Here is a 17,876-nt window from a genome sequence, read left to right as displayed (position 1 = left end):
GCTACCTTTATATCTGACAGGTGTTTAATATCAAGAATATACAAAGAACACTAAAAAAAAGAGTCAAAAAGAAGGAAGGAAGGAATAAACAAAGAAAGAAAGTTATCCTTTTAAACAAATGGGCCTGAATAGAGCATAATCAGAAAGAAAAACAAAGATGATCCAATAGGAGCAGCTGGAAACAGGAGATTCTGAGGGAAGGGGGTAAGAGGCAAGTACTGGAATAGGGAAGTAGGTGAAATAACAATGCGGGTGACTGAAAAACCCAAAGGAATTATAATATTAAGTATTTACCTGAAAACCTATAATGCATATAGTTCAGTATATAAATACACAAATAGGGAGTTTTAGTAAATTTTTCTCATCTGAGCTAATGATGTTCCCTCCAAGAGGCAAAGACTCCAATACCAGACATGAGAAGCCCTCTTTTGAGGACTGGGACAGAACACAAGGCCGACAAAAGTTGAAATCAGACAAAATCCAAATACATAATTAAGAAGTAGACACAGAGTTCTATCCCTAACCAAGGAGATATTTGCAGCGGATACCTCCTGTCTGAAAAAGGGAAATATCACTATGTTTGTTTCCAAACAGAGTATTGGTGGGTTTACAACTACATCACGGGCCACGCCCCAAGCCCAGGAGCAATTAACCAACAGCAAAGGGCTCCCTATTTTTTATTTTGAGTTTGGGCTTCATATTTTTTTTGTCTTAGTACAGTTTCTTGTTTCTTTTTTTTGTTTGGTTGGTTGGTTTTGTTTTTATTTTTGCTTTTTTTTAAGTTATTTTATTTTTGTACATATACATTTATATTATTACACATATATACAATAGATTACCTATGGCAAGAAGAACCATGACACAATCAGGAATTAATTATATAAATGTTACATTCTTAGTGTTTTGACTGTTTGTATTTGGCAGCCTTGAAGAAGACATCTTTCCTATATTTGGTACACCTAAATTTCTGAATGTAAATCAATCTCCATCACATATTGTCATTATCAACTTAGAACACCTAACTGGACCTAAAAGCATCTTAACCCCTAAACATTTAAGCTTCATTGTAAAACTAAGCTACCTGGTCTTCAACTCCCTCAGAGACTTGAGAAGGAGTAAACTTGATTATCTGAGTATGCCGGGAGTGCTTTCTAAATGAAAAGATGACAGAGAAAGTTTTCTACCTGACTAGTCATCCAAAATTCTCTATAACATTGGAGCATCTTCTTCAGCCTTCTGGCCCACTATATCTGACAGATATATTTGTGAGGCAGGAACTATTGAGAATTTGCTTACCCTGTCTTTGCAGAGTTTGGTCGTTTTCTCTGCCTTCACCCAAGCTTTCCCTTTTGTTAGTCCAAATTCTGCCTGTGGTAGAAATGAGGACCTTTTGTCCAGTGGCTAGTTTGCCATATTTGAGGCTATCTCCGTAAGGAGGTTCTTTGATGCTCATCATCTTCTTTGAGATAGGCTGGGTATTATATCTACCTGCTGTACCTAAGATGTATATTCTTTTTTTTGTTGTTTTGTTTTTAATTTTTTAATATTTCAATTTATTCACATTACATCTCAATTGTTATCCCATCCCTTGTTTCCTCCCATTCCTCCCTCCCTCTTGTTTTCACCCTATTCTCCTCCCATATGTCTGTGGCTGAGGGGGACCTCCTCCCCCTCTATATAACCATAGAGTATCAAGTCTCTTGTTGATAGCCTGTTATTATTCCGCTGAGGGCTTCTGGGCCTCCCCATCAAGGAGACATGGTCAAATATGGGGCACCAGAGTTCATGTGAAAGTCAGTCCCTGCTCTCCATGCAACTGTCCTGTCCATTGGCTAGATCTGGGTAGGGGCTCAATGTTTACTGCACGTATTGTCCTTGGTTGGTACCATAGTTTGAGCAGAACACCTGGGTCCAGATCTGCCCATCATAATGTTCTTCTTACAGATTTCTAGGACCCTCTGGAGCCTTCTATTTCCCCATTCTTGCATATTTCTCTCACCTAGAGTCCCAAAAGGATGTCTTCACATCTATCTCAATTTCCTGGTAGGTGAAGACTTCCATAGGACATGCTCCTTAGGCTAGTGTCCAATTATGAGTATATACCATTTGAGTCTTTCTGCTTCTGGGTTAACTCACTCATTATGATCATTTCTAGTTCAATCCATTTGTCCACAAATTTCGGGAATTCCCTGTTTTTAATAGCTGAGTAGTATTCCATAGTGTAAATGTACCACAGTTTCTTTATCCACTCTTCTACTGAGGGACACTTAGGCTGTTTCCATGTTCTGACTATTATGAATAAGGCTGCTATGAACATGGGTGAGCATATGTCCTTGTTGTGTGCTGGAGCATCTTCTGGGTATAGTCCAAGGAGTGGAATAGCTGGGTCTTGAGGAAGCCTTATTCCCAGTTTTCTGAGATAGTGCCAGATAGATTTCCAAAGTGGTTGTACAAGTTTGCATTTCCACCATCAATGAAGGAGTGTTCCTCTTTCTCCACATCCTCACCAGCATGTGGTACTACTTGAATTTTTTATCTTAGCCATTCTGATGGGTGTAAGATGGAATCTCAGAGTTGTTTTGATTTGCATTTCCCTGATGACTAACGAGGATGAGCATTTCTTGTTTCATTTGTTGGATTTTCCTCTTTTTGTTTTTCTTTTTGAGTAAGAAAAAGAGAAAGAAAATGAATTTAGATGGATGGGAAATTAAGAGGGATAGAAGTTGGGCTTTTTTTGTTTTGTTTTTTGGTTTTTGTTGTTGTTGTTGTTGTTGTTGTTGTTGTTGTTTTGGTGGGAGAATTATACTGTTTAAACCCTTTTAAATAAAATTTTATATAAAAAGAAATGAATCTCATCACAATTAGCTCCCTGTATTTGATAGATTAAATATGGTGGGTGATGAGCTGGCTGATTTGTCCACCTAAGAAACCTCTTCATTAGCAATTAGTTTCCCATAACACCACATGAAAATAATTTACTATAAGTTTATAAGTAAAATATCAAAGGTGAATACATATTTGGGTACATGATGCTTCTATAATACTTTGTCAATTAGTTCACCACCATTAAGACAGCTTCAGAAACAATTCTTTAAAAGCTAGGAAAATAGAACATGTTAAATAGTCAAGAAGATTGTAAAAAGTTATTTGTAATTTAATTTTAATGTAGCCTTTAAGAACTAGAGTTTGGTTTCATTACCAGCTGCACGGCACCTAACAAACTATTTATTAATAATATCCTAAAGTATTAGTGTCCCAAACTAGGGACAGTATGATCTTCAATCCAAAAACCTGAGCTGGAAGAGTAGAGACACTGACAGGAGGAATGGAAGTCATCTTAAAAGAATGCATACATTGTAGGTGCACAACAGTGCTGTTGAGATGGATTAATGAGTGATTGCTACATCCAACCTTTCTTTTAGTCCCAGAATTGTGTCTATTAGGTCATAATGCTAGAAAGATCAGATGATATTAATGTGAGTGATCATGAATAGCCAATATTGTGTTATCATTTCTCAATTTATAAGAATGAGTCCTTTTGAAATGACTCTTATTCAAATTTCAAAACAAAACAAGTATGCTCATGAGGAACATAGTTTTGTTTTGCAATGGGACAAAGCCACACAGCTTTTGTTTATAATACTTAAATAATGTCATGCTGATTTAAATCTTAAAATATTCATTTTCAATATACTTGCATAAAGAAAAATATCCTAGATAATACAATTAGTAAATGGTGTCATCCTTTGTAAGATTTGTTCCCAGTTGATTTTGTTCACAATTTTAAAAATGTAATATTGCTAGGGAGACTTTGCAGTTTAATCTACAGGTAGCATTTTACACCAAAGCTTTTCCATAGAATTTTTCATCTCTGAATTTCTCAAGGTATATATTAAAGAATTCGACATGGGAGTGATAATTGTATAAAAATGATAATGCATTTATCAGTAGGAAAGTTATAAACTGGTTTGGCATACATAAAAATACATGAAACAAAGAAGAGGACAACCACCATGATGTGGGAGCCTCATGCAGACAGGGCTCTGCACCTCCCTTCCTGATTGTGAGTCTTAAGAGATCTTAGGATGATTACAAAGGAGCCTAAAAGGAGGATGAAGATCATTATACCCATGGCTCCACCATTTGCGATGACAATGAGACCAATTAAGCACGTGTCTGTGCAGGCAAGTACTGATAATGGAGACATGTCATAAATGAAATGATCAATGACATTTGGGTCACAAAAAAGAAGGTTGTATACAAAGGCAGTTTGAATCAGTGAGTGTGTAAAGCCTCCAGTCCAGGCAAATATCAACAAAGTGATGCAGAGCCTTCTATTCATGATGGCTAAATAGTGCAGAGGCTTACAGATCACTATATAGCAATCATGGGTCATTGCCACCGGAATGACAGTATCAACACCACCAAAGAAATGTTCTATAAAGAGCTGGCTCATACAAGCTGTGAAGGAGATGGTATTTTGACCACAGAGGAAGTCCATAATCAACTAGTGTGAGATGGAAGTGGAGAAAAGAGCATCCAAGACTGATAGAGAGGCAAGGAAGAAGTACACTGGGGAGCCCAGTGAGGGGCTGGGAATGATCGTCGGGACAATGAGCAGGTTGCTCACCATTGTCACAATGTACATGAGTAAAAACATGACAAATAATGCTTTTCTCACAGCAGGATCCTGAGTGAGGCCCAGGAGGATGAAGTCTGTGATATTATTATTCTCTCCCATTGTGTTTTTAGTGGATTGTATCAGCGATGGTAGCTTCAACAGAACCTGCTGTGAAGTTAAGGGCACGACTTTACTATGACCTGGAAAGCATCTTCATCTTTGTCTTCTACAGTGATGAACTGCAATGTGAATTTAATAAGCAAGTCCTTGGTTCCACCAATAATCTAAATAAAACTTTCTTTGAATGTTTTATTTCCCTATGATGATCTTATCAAGTAGTACTCTGTTTCTCGTGACCTTATTGGCTCTATGTATTATAATCACTCATACATTTAGAATTATTTAAAATACATTGGACCATAACAGTCGTCAGTAATGACAGAAAAATAACTCCTACTTTTCAGAAATCTGGCTTCTACATTATCACAAACCTCAATATTTAAATTAATATGTAAATGATTTATTCGATAAGATTCTCAGCAAAATATGACCTTGATTTCTAGAAGCACGAAACTCATTGCAAAGATAGCGTAACATCAGGTGCATGACCTGCACCTCTCAAACCCTGAGTCTGCAGAGAACTGCCGTGAAATCTAAAGAAATATGATTTTAAACTGCATCAAGTAACTACAAATGCACTTGTCACTTTTCCATCTATAGCTCTTATTTCAATTAATTTTTATAAGGCTCCTCTGCATCCTTGATATTATGAGTTTCAAATAACTCAGTAATCTTCTAACATAGGGTTACCTCAATTACTTTATGGAAAGTTAGTGCTTTCTCATTTTTAAATGGCATAGGTAGTAAAACAGGAGAAAACAGAAACTGAGAACTACAGTGGAGAACATGCATTATTGGTTTTAATCACTTTCCTGGGGAGAAAGGGCTCAGTTAGAAATTCAGTGTCCACATCCATGAAAGCAGCAACCTAACAGGAAAAATCAGTCCTTGGCCAGTGTTAAGTTAATATGTGTGTCCCAAGAATTACCCTCTTAACCATTGATAGGTACAAAGACTATTTACCTATGGAGGGATAGATTTTTATCTACAAACTAGCAAACAAGATGATGCTGTTTGAATGAATTTTGTAGAGAGGGGACATGTGGTGTTTTCTTGGGAAGCCAGACTTGATGCTGCTTCAGTGTGTATCACTCTTATAATGGCCAACATCTCACTTAGATCTGAATTTGTAGACGCTACAACCAGAAAACAGCTCTGGTTTGTGTATGCTAAGTGACATAGGAGTGAAACACTGTGGCCAGTGCTCACCCTTGCATATCATCCTTCCTACTAGGTTTTGTGCCTTCACTTTCACTAACTACCAGCACTGAACTGCACTGGGTCAAATCACCTATGGCCAGTTTCATAATTACCACAATACAATCAAAGCAGATTCCTTAAGTTTGATCAAAAAATTTTCAAAGAATAGTACTATAAAACTGTAGAATTGTTTGATTGTATTTTAAATATTAGCCATTAAAACTTGTCTTAAAATAATTTAAAACAGTTTTAAAGAAATGGTAAAGAGATAATAATAAAACACGAATCGATGTGACAGTTTATGAGGGACAATCTAACCATAACTTTGATGCATGTACACACTAACACATTGTCTGGCAGTATTTTAAAATGTACATACAAAAACTTATGTTAGTCCTTAAGAACAAATGATCATTTCCCTTATACTCTAATGCATGGAATACGTAATTTTAGATATCAAAAATATTCTGTATCTGTTAAGTATCACATAAAGTATAATATATAAAACTAAGTAAAATTTTCGTTTCTATTCATTGTTTACATATAACATATGGTGATTTTTATTTGCCAATATGGAAAATAAATACTAATGCGACTGTGAAAACGATCTGTATATAAGTATGCTCCAATTAACTTTTGTATTTGTCAGTTTTACTTTCCCTATTTATAAGGCTCTCATAAGACAATGGGAATTTTTCAAAAAGTACTTCAAAATATAAAAAAATATTCATCTGGTACAACCTAACACATGATATCCTTGATCTTCAACCTTGAGTTTGCCTTTGGTGAAAAAAGTCATGACCTATTGTGATAAAGAAGGCTGTTAAGTATAAACAGATGTAAAACACCTAAATATAATATCGATTCTTGTATAAAGATAGCTGAACAAATTTATTTGCTATGAAACTATCAAATAGTAAAGTTGTTATAGTTGTACCAACTATGTATAAATTTGACCATGTAAGTTAAAAATAAATTGCCTGAAGCCCATTTTTGAAGCTACAAATGAACAACAAGAAAAGATAAGAAATTAAGTAATGTCAGTTATGTGATTTTTTTTTCTCCTTTTGGTGATTCATCATAAGAAATCTTGATTTTATGGTTGAGAATTTATTAATAGCTTTACTATTAAACATTTTACCTAACAAAGGAAAAGCAGATTTATCTCATAGCAAAGCTGAGATAAAGTTTTCTTACAAATTGAGAGATACATCTTTAGTCTTTTATTCACTCAAAATTCCTCCAAATTATCTTTTCTTCCACTTATAAAAATGACTATATATCTAAAGAATACAATCCAATGCAATTGGTACTTTGTACAAACTTCTTTAAGCACTGATATACATTTATAGAAATTCTGATATCTCAATAACTAAATACCAATAAAGACAAGTGAGTTTTCAGAAATCTCCTGGGACATCCACTTATGTGTGTAGATAATTTTTAATGGTCTGACAATTCTTTGCATCATCACTATTATGAAAATAAACACACTTTAAGATTACTACAAATTAGTTTGTTAAAATACTTGGAACAAATTCAAAAGGAGAAATCTCTCCTGAATAGGTTTCTTTCCCCGAATTATCTCCAGAGGATAAAGGCTCAGATATTGAAAAAAAAGAAATTAGTTAAATTCCAAGGGACATGAATAAACTCATAATATGAAAGAAAAAATCCAAACTAAGATGATTAGTAAGGAAGAGAAATTAGAACTTCAGTAGCTGTTGTACTGACCACATAATCTTTGAAAAGACAGCCAATCACAATTCTGTAATTTCAAAGAAGTAGAGTTGTTTGAATTCTAAATCTCTATTAAATGAAGCTATCGTGATTTTATTTCATTCATTAAATTCTTTAATCTGAAGCCATTGCTAACTGAATAACTATTTCTATATAAAAGAAATTTTCACTTTTCAATAGGAGCAATTTCTAGGTATACACTGTTATCCTTGTAACCACCCTTGTTATCAGACCCAGTGAGCAAATACCATTATGTGTTTATTTACAAATCAGATCGTCAGGGTCACAAAGGTCTTATGTCCTAAAAATTGTCCATTTTCAACTTAGCTTGAAAATGGTTATATACAACCCCCTCTAATATAATATACATCTCTAATTGCTCCTTTCTTAATAAGATGAAAAGATACACAGATTTGTATATTATTGTGGAATAAGTATCTGGTGTGGTTATATTTCTAAAGGTCCAATTATCACTGAAACGTGGAGAATGGTTTCTTTTTTGAACCATTCTCTCTGTCTTTCCATCTTATTCAGGGAAGTTTTGGTAACAGCCAATAACAATAAAGTTAAAGACATCTATATTTTAGATGATGCCTGTAGGAACTCAAAATCTGTATTTGCTCTAATAAAAAATTACATTGATATATTTTCTCAGATCTCTTTGAATTTTTATCCTAGCATTTTTATTTGTTCCCTGTGATTACTTAGGTAAGATTATCATTTTTAAAGCTAAAGTGTTGCTTTTAGTATCATCTGTAGACCTGGCTTAGCAGTCACAAAATCTTTTAGTCTATTTTTTATCATGGATATTTTTCTGGGTAAAACATTTGGGGCTGACAGTTGTGTTCTTTCATGACCTCAAATTCACCTTTCAAGACCCTTGTGCCTTTAAAGGTTTCTGTCAAAGTGCCAGGTATTCTTGGAATGGGACTGTCTTTATAGATGACTTGAACTTTTCTCTTGGAGTTTTCAAAGCCTTTCTCTCATCTTCCTCCCTCCTTCGACTTAAGACACAGCTGATTTCCAGAAACTATTACCTCTCCCTGGCCCCTCCTTTTTCCTTTGGTACCTACAGACCTCAACACATTTTGAACCATGGAATCTCCACCTATCTCAGGTTACCGGGAGACCCAGAGTCCTGCCACCTGCTTACCATTCAACTTATACAGCCTTTTGACTCAGGACCAGGCTATACTAGTTGAGAAAACTTGTTCCAAGCTCCTAAAATGGGCTGCTGAACACACCAAAACTGTAACTGACAAACAGAAGACCTGAGATATAGGTTGTAGTCCCAAATACCATACAAACAGATATAATTGGCACCCCAACCTTCCTATTAATTAGCTTATTACTGAATATTGTAAAACACTGCTACAAAAGAAGCATGGTGTTTTAAAAGGGAGAGAGATGGGAAGCTGGAAGAAAGACACAAAAGCTCCTGACCCAGCCGCACTGACCCAGAGCAGCCAGAAGAAAGACATCCAAGCACCTGCCACCACTAGAATGGACAATGTGTAATGGAAAGATGGGAAAGATGGAGTGCACAGCAGAGATATGGAAGAGAAAGCAAATCTGAGGGGCTTATGCATTGTGGAAAAAGGTGCAACTGGAGATTCAGCAGTGGTGAGGAACAGGAAAAGGTCTGCGGAGGTCGTGGTGAGGTCCTGGCCTGGGCTGCCACCAAGGGCTATGATCCTGTTGTAGCTGAGATTAGTGTCTATGTCTGTGGCCTGAGTTACCACAAAAGAACAGGCAAATGTCTATGGTCGGGGCTGCCACTGGAGATCATGTGAATATCTGAGAGCTGTAGGCTGCCACTGGTGGTGGGGGTGGGGGGTATGCAGATATGATTGGCCTGCACTGCCACCTGAGGGAATGTGGACATGTAGGGCCATGCTAGTACCAGGGTCATGTCTGTGTTGGTGATCCTATGTCATCGGGGTCTATGTCCCAAGCCCATGTTATCACCAAAGGCCATAAGGATATGCCTGGTCTGTACTGCTATCTGAAGCTCTGTGATGGTATGGCCCCACACCTCACCATCCACCACACTTGGGTGAGCTACTCTCTTGGACCTCAACTTGGTAGCAAAAGTGTGTGAGCAAGTAGGAGCTGCTCCCCACCTCTGCTGTATGGTGTCTTGGGTGAGAGAGAGAGATGCTCCCACTCCCTCACCCCTCATCACCTGCACTAGGCAGGAGAGCTGGCCCTGAGGTCGTGAGAGCAGAAGAGCTATCCCAGCCCCTCGCTGGCTGCAGCACTAGGGAAAGCAGAGCAGGCCCTGCACCTTGCCTGGGCAGCACAGTAGAACTGACCCTGGTGACTGTGCTTCAGGTGAGCACTCCAAGGACATGAGAACAGGAGAGCTGTACCTGTCCTTTGCTGGCTGTAGCACTGGGTGAGCTAGCCTGGACAGTGCTAGAGAACTGGCTCACCATGGTGGTGTGGGCACAGGAGAGTTGGTTGGCTACCCTAGAGAACTTAATGGTAAAACCCTAGTGCTGAAGATACCACATACTTGAGTCACACATAGTATACATAGAAATAAAAATGATATTGACTTGGAAGCTTCATTCCTACTAACTAGTGTTGGAAGGTGCTTTTCATAGTACCATGGGAGAAAAATAATCATCAGTCTCATTCAGGCATAAACACTGTGCGTGACAATAATGACTGGCCAGTGAAGGTCATACTCACTGAAGCAAGGGTCTCACAAACATGAGGATAACTTTGATTTTGCTTGTATTTAAGGCCATCTTGATAAGATAAAACTAGTACTTGGCAGCACTATCAGGCCAAGAATCTGTGGGTAGACAGATTATAAGAACAAGGGAAGAACCTACTGCAAAAGGGAAAATACTAGTAAAATGACTCCTACTGTCTTATTTTTATACCAATAGATTAATGTGCTATTCAACATTCATCAGAGAGGCCTTTAAAGTAGATAGTGATGAACCCAGAGACCCACAACTGGCCAGAGTGCAGAGAACAAGATACTGCAGAATGCCCAGTCCCAATAAAATATATATTCTGCACCTCTTTTCCCCCATTGCAGAAGTGGAAGCAGAAACAGTGTAAAATCTAGAGGCAGTTGATGGTGAAAGGAATAAGTGTCTTCTGGAGACAGCAGAGAAGCTGTATGTGTGGACTCACAGTGATTGTGCTGTCGTATACAAACTGTGGGCAAGATCAAGATAGTCAAAATCTTAGCATGGAGAGTGGTGGTGGTTATAACCCCCTAATCAAGTTATCAATTGACAACTGGGAACTGGTGGGCCATGGAAAGCCAGTTTCCTTACAAATATACCACTCTGCAGTGAAACGCCACACATTCAAGTATGTATGTGCAGCACAAATTAGGCTTAATGGGTTCATAATAAAAAGAAGACATAATGTTGGATGGGTAGAGAAAAGGGCAGGCATATAGAAGGAAGTAGTAAAGTTACTAAATATAATCAAAATGCAATATATGAAGCAATAAAAATATTTAAAAAGAATACATATTACCTGAAATTTTAAAAATGGGCATGCCACTAGAAGACAGAAAAACTGCCTATGGTCCTGAATTTGCAGACTTAATATGGAAAGAGTGGCTACAAGTTTACAGATTGAGCAGAAATCCCATAAAAATTCCAGTAGCACTTTTACAGAACTTGAAAAGCATTAAAATTTACATCGATATATTAAAGAATACATATGAAGCAATCTTAAAGCAGAAAGAGAAAATCTTGAGTAATCAAAGCATTGCCACAATAACAAACTTGTAAATTTCTGGTACAGAAACATATATGTAGATCAAAAAAAAAGGAACAAAGAGCCAATAAATAAATCCACACAAGTACAGCAATCTAGTACTTTATGATGTATTAATAACATATTTTGGAGGGAAATAAACTGTTCAAAACTGAAGCTGAAAATTGGAAACCAACATCCTAATTACAAAATTTGCTCCACATCACTGATACTGCACAGAGTATATCAAACACTGAGACTCTAAGAGAAAAAAAACATTTTTTAAAATATTCAAGATATTCTTCCAGAATTAACAAATGGGGTTATAGGAAATTGAAAAAGGTAAAAGGCTTCTGATCACCTTATTATTAAAATGAAAATACAATTTATACCATAGGTGGTAAGGTTTTTTCTACTGTATTTCAAATGTGGGTTTTTATGTAGAACATACAAAAGAGCAACAGAAATTACGCAACCCAAGAACAAGTTTCCCAATGAATAGTGATTAATTTAAGGGACAGTTCTAAAATAAGAAGCACAAATACTAAAAACAATATTTTAATGTATTCACTATCCTTATATACCAGGAAATGAAAATAAAATATTTTATATTCCATCTAAAACCAATTAGAATTACTAACATTAAGAAAATACATCACTGAAGGGTGTAAAAATGTCAGCAGCTAAATGGCTTCCTGTATAATCATGAAACCAGAGAGCAGATCATGGCAGCCATGTTATAAGCCAGGCATATCTCAAACACATGTAACTATAGTTCTACGGAATGAGCATCCTCTTCTATCCCAGCACATGCACAAGTGTGTAAACCTATGTACACAAGTATACATACACCCACACATACATACATAAAAATATATAGATGATATTAACGAAGAAGAAGAAAGAGAAGAAGAAGGATTAGATAGATACATGATAGATAGATAATAGATAGATAGATACATTTAAGATGTTATAAAAAGAAATTATAGCACATGCTGGTGAGAACGAGAAAAAAGAGCAATCTTTATTCATTACTGATGAGAATATATTGGTGTAGTCACTATAAAATTTAAAATGTAGGCTTATTTTTAGTGTTGAAAACGTATTTCTTCTGTCCCATAGTGAATTCTGTTTACCCTCCCCTCACTCCATCCAGCTCACCCAAACCTCCCCTCTCCCCCAGATCCACTTCTCTTCCATTGTCTCTTCTGTAAACAGCAGGCCTCCAAGAGACAGCAATCAAACACAAGAAAACAAGAAACAATAAGACAATGTGAAAGCCCTCATATGGAGGATGGACAAGGGCAATCTACTAGGAGAAAAGGAGTCTCAGGAGCAGACAAAAGAGTTAGAAACACACTTTCTCCCACTGTTAAGAGTTCCACAAAAACATGCAGCCAGTAACCATAACATAGACACAAAGGACCTGATGCAGACCCATTCAGGCCCCATGCTTGCTGCTTCGGTCTCCGTAAGCCCATATAAGTCCTGCTTAGTTGATTCAGTGGGCCATGTTTTCTCAGTGTCCTCCATGCTTCTGACTTCTACACTCTTTCCTGTCCTCGTTCTACAGGGTTCCCAAAGCTCCAAGGACAGAGACCTGATGGAGGCCTCCAATTTAGATTCTCTATCTACATAATGTGTCTGTGGGTCTCTGCTTCAGCTCACATCTGCTCCCAGAAGAAAAGCCTCTACAACTGGACATGTATTGATCTGTGAGTATAGCAGAATAGTGTGTGTGTGTGTGTGTGTGTGTGTGTGTGTGTGTGTGTGTGTGTGTGTAGTTGGTTACACCCTAGGTATCTGGGCTTTCCCATCTGTTTCCCAGCCATCCAGACAGTATGGGGCATGAGCTCCCTTTCATGGAGCGGACTTCAAGTTATTATCAAACATTGGTTCTCCACTCCTACAAGTTCTGTGCCACCATTGCCCCAGCACATCTTGCAGGCGGGAAAAATTGTATGTCAAGAATTTTGTGGCTTATTTCTCTTCCCAGAGATGCAGAATACCTTCCCACATCAAAGAAACTACAATGAGGGGGTTGTAGGCATCGGCTCAACCTCTCCACATTCAGTGATCTGTGTGAATGCTGTCCTCAGCAATGGAGTCCTGCTTTTAGTTTTCAGAGAGCAACGTGCTGTCCTAGCACCATTCTGGGTTGTTTAAGGATCGCCATGAGTCTCCTAAGCTAACAACTCAAGCAAATGCAACACAGTCCCACAACTTGAAGCCTTGCATGACTACAAAAGATGGCCAGTTCAGGCTCCATATCCTCCATTACTAGGAGTCCTCACAAGGGTCACCCTCATAGATTCCAGAAAGTTTGTACTAGGTTTCCACAGCTCTCCTCAAGTGCCCCCAATTCCTGCTGTCCCTGCCTCACATTCCATTTTTCCATCACTCCTCCCATTCCGTCTGTTCCCATCCCCACATGCATTACCAAATTAAAAATAAAACTTCCGTGGAACACAGCTCCATCACTCTAAAGATTCTAAACGAACATCTCCGAAAGATACTTATACATCCATCATTATTGCTTGTCTGTCACAATAATCAGAAATATTTAAAAGGCTAGATACCACTATACACCAGTTGAATGTCAATGTTTTAGAAACTTAAAATATTTCATTATAGGGGAAATGAGTGGATTTGAAGATCATGTGTTTAATCCAAGTAAGCCAGACTCCAAAACAAATATGTTTTCTAAGAGTCACAAAATCTTGAATCAAACAAAGAGTCCTCAATTTCAGTGTGGAAGGCTTCTAAATTAATTCAGAGGAAAAGGAACAGGGGCTTATGGTGGAAATATATATATATATATATATATATATATATATATATATATATATATATTTTTTTTTTTTTTTTTTTTTTACTGAGACATATATCAGAAGTGGGACAATTTAGCTCAAGAGATGGGATCAGCATAGGAAAAGATGAGATTGTTAGATTGTTAAGTTCTTATGTGGAGAAATATTAACAAAATTCAATGATACATGTGTCTGAAAGCATGATAAATGACTCCATTTGTATATTATCTAAAGCAATAGCTGACAACTCTTCAGCAATATCAATTTCTTACACACAATAAAAACATGTTAAACCATAAATTATCACCTCAAAAGCAAAAGGTTGTATTATGGAAATGAATCTGTCAGTTTCTTATGCAGTCAAATGTCAATTAACCACTAAATTTAGTTTTGCTACTAACAAGTGGTTATCCAAGTTTAAAGAAAGTATATCAACGAATAAACATGTACATTTTATTCCTTATTAATAATTTTAGACATCAGGAAGCCACATAAATAGCTTCAATTGGAAAGAGATAAACAGTATTAAATACACATAAAATTTGAATATCACTAAGAAATAAATTGATATTCCATATAAGCAAACATAAAGCATAAGCACATAAAACTAAAATACATTTTACCATATAAAATAATACAGATTCAAAGCCTACATACTGTATCTATTAACCATAATCCTTTCATATGAAATTGAATAGTCATAAGCTCTCAAAATTGCCTTATTTCTCAACTGAAAATAATCAGCAATTTTCTGCTAATTCCTATTTCAATGTTAAATGAGATAAACTATGTTCAAGTGAGCTCGGATTTCTGTATTATGGGAGAACAGCATAAGCCTTTCATACATTCCCTGAAATTCAAATTTAATTGATTCTAAAACAAAAAGTTACTCTATTCTTCTTTTTAAAGGAATATATATTTTAAAAGGTATCCAAGAGTAATTTATTGACAAGAAGATATTAGCTTATTTTGTTTTTATTTATGCTTTAATAAAATAGAATTATATTACTTTTGCTCTCCCTATTACTTCTTCAAGTGCCTCTCAATGCGCTCTTAAGTCTGTCCTCTGCCCCCTCACTCTCAAATTGATTGTCTTCTGGGTTTTGTTGATTATTATAATATACATGTATGAAAGCATATGTAGACACAAAATATATAAGTATGACATATGTAATCCGTTTTTGTTGTTTGTGTGTATATAGTTTAAGGGCTGACCACTGTGCAGTAAACTAATAATAAGGAAGTTAATCCCTGGAAGAGGGCTAATTCTTATTGTTCCAACAGTAATTGCTTGTAAAAATTTTTTTACTGATTGTTCCTGTAAAATTAGTTACATGTTCAGTGAGAAGGCAATCTAATTCTATTCGTACTTAACATTTTACACCAGAGTTTTTGCATTGAAATTTTCATTTCTGAATTTCTTAACGTGTATATTAAGGGATTTAGCATAGGAGTGAAAACCGTATAAAATACAGTAATATACTTGTCACTAGAAAAGTTATAAACAGGTCTGGCATACATGAAAATGCAGGGAACAAAAAAAAGAACAACCACCATGATGTGGGAGCTGCATGTGGACAGGGCTTTGCGCCGCCCTTCCTGACTGTGAGTCTTGAGCGATCTTAGGACAATCCCATAGGACACTGTAAGAAGTATAAAGACTACAATACACATGGCTCCACCATTGGCAATAAGAGCGAGACCAATGAAGTAGGTGTCAGAACACACAAGTTCCAGTAATGGAGACATGTCACACATAAAGTGGTCAATAATATTAGGACCACAGAAAGGAAGGTTGAAAACAAATAAAATTTGAATCATCGAGTGTGTAAAACCTCCGACCCAGGAAAATCCCAACAAGATGATACAAATCTTTTGATTCATGATGCTTAAATAGTGCAGTGGCTTACAGATGGCCACATAGCGATCATAGGCCATCACCACCAGAATCACAATCTCAGTGCCACCAAATAGATGCTCTACAAAGAGCTGGCTCATGCAAGCTGTGAAGGAGATGGACTTTTTATCACGGAGCAAGTCCATAATCAACTTTGGTGAGATGGAAGTGGAATAAGCAATGTCCAGGAAGGAAAGGCAGGCAAGGAAGAAGTACATCGGAGAGCCCAAGGAGGGGCTGGCAACCACTGTCCCCACAATGAGCAGGTTGCCAGCCATTGTTACAACGTAGATGAGTAAAAACATGACAAATAATACTCGTTGCCCAGCAGGATCCTGAGTGAGTCCCAGCAGGACAAATTCTGTGACATTGTTTCCTTCTCCCATTGATCCTTTCAGTAAGATTTTGTCAAAGGTGGCATCTCATGAGAGCAAGACTTGCTGTGACGTTCTGAACATGATTCCATTATGACATAGTGACTGTCGTCATCATTTTCTTCTACAGTGATGAATCTGCAGCAGATATTTAGCAAACAGTTCTTGAGTTCTGCTTCTAAGGATCCAAACAGATTTTCTGTTGATAATTCTATTTCTTCTTTAGTGATTTTATTAACTGTACAAGTATTCTATATTTTTCATGACCTCATTGGTTCATGTACTATTGCCATTCCTGAACTTTAATTCATTTAAAAACATATTGAATCATCACAACTATCAGTAATGACAAGAATAACTCTTCCTTTTCAGAAATCTGGTTTCTGATTTTTTTTGTTTATGTAGTGTGTTTATGACATTAATAAAGCTTCATTATATCAAATAGAAGGATTTTTGTAACTCGTTTTATTTGATAAGAATATCTTCAAAATATTATCTTCATTTCTACTATCATAAAGCTCATTGCCATGATATTGTATATTGGATGAATGGCCTGTTTCTCTCAGAAAACTCTCAGTCCACATGGAACTGTCATGAAAAGCTAAGAGATTTCACTTGAAATTGCATCACATATCTATTAAAGCATTAAGCATATTTCTGTCTATAGCAATTATTTTAACTAATTCTTATAAGACTTCTCAGTACCACAATTCTGATGACATCCTTGATTTTACTGAATTCAAATAACTCACGAATTGACTAACCCATGGTATTAACTTCTTCAACTGTTAGGTTTTTTTCTTGTTCTTATATGATATAGGTAGTAAAACAGGAGAAAACAGAAACTGAGAAGTACAGTAGAGAAGATTCATTATGAGTTTTAAGTATCATCTTCCTAGGTAGAAAGTGAGCAATTAAAAAGTCAGTGTCTACATTCACAAAAGCAGCATATTATAGCAAAAAGCATGAGTCTTCCACAATTATACATAAAGAAATAAAAGGGTTACATGGCATTGTTTCTTAATTTTATAAACTGTGTAAAGGAGAAATAACTCCACCTTTTTTCATTTGGATAATACTTTCCTTTTTAATTTTTACACACTCATAACAAAATATCCAAGTTCATTATTGTTTGTGGAAAAATTCTAATCACTGATAAAGGGGATAGAGTAACTGCTGTTATCAAATAATGATTCTAGTTATCTCATTGATAGTGTGTAAAATGGACCCATAACGTATTTGGATGAAGAACATAGGTCAGTGTTGAATAATATGGGCTCAGTATATTTGGCTATATTTTATTCTCAAGTAGATTCCCTTGCTGTGACAGTGACCTTGCCACACATCATAAAGCTCTCAGTGTTCCATTCCATCATTTTACC

General features: G+C 36.4%; 1 protein-coding gene and 1 pseudogene across 1 annotated transcript; both read right to left on the bottom strand.

The window, feature by feature from the left end:
- Window positions 1–3,818: 3,818 nt before the first annotated feature.
- LOC127192953 (olfactory receptor 4A47-like) lies at window positions 3,819–4,741 on the bottom strand (annotated as a pseudogene).
- A 10,820-nt stretch (window positions 4,742–15,561) lies between these two features.
- Window positions 15,562–16,506, bottom strand: LOC127192952 (olfactory receptor 4A47-like). Its single transcript, XM_051150333.1, has one exon. It carries the CDS (start codon window positions 16,504–16,506, stop codon window positions 15,562–15,564), a length of 945 nt encoding a protein of 314 aa, XP_051006290.1.
- Between the last annotated feature and the right edge of the window lie 1,370 nt (window positions 16,507–17,876).

This window comes from Acomys russatus, chromosome 8 (genome assembly GCF_903995435.1).
Source record: "Acomys russatus chromosome 8, mAcoRus1.1, whole genome shotgun sequence".
Lineage (NCBI taxonomy): Eukaryota > Metazoa > Chordata > Mammalia > Rodentia > Muridae > Acomys > Acomys russatus.
The sequence above is the reverse complement of the archived record's forward strand: the minus strand, read 5'-3'. Positions and strand labels throughout refer to the sequence as shown.

What these genes read in the sequence shown, in the direction of transcription:
- LOC127192952 (XM_051150333.1), bottom strand. Translation starts at nt 16,506, where the DNA reads ATGGGAGAAGGAAACAATGTCACAGAATTTGTCCTGCTGGGACTCACT.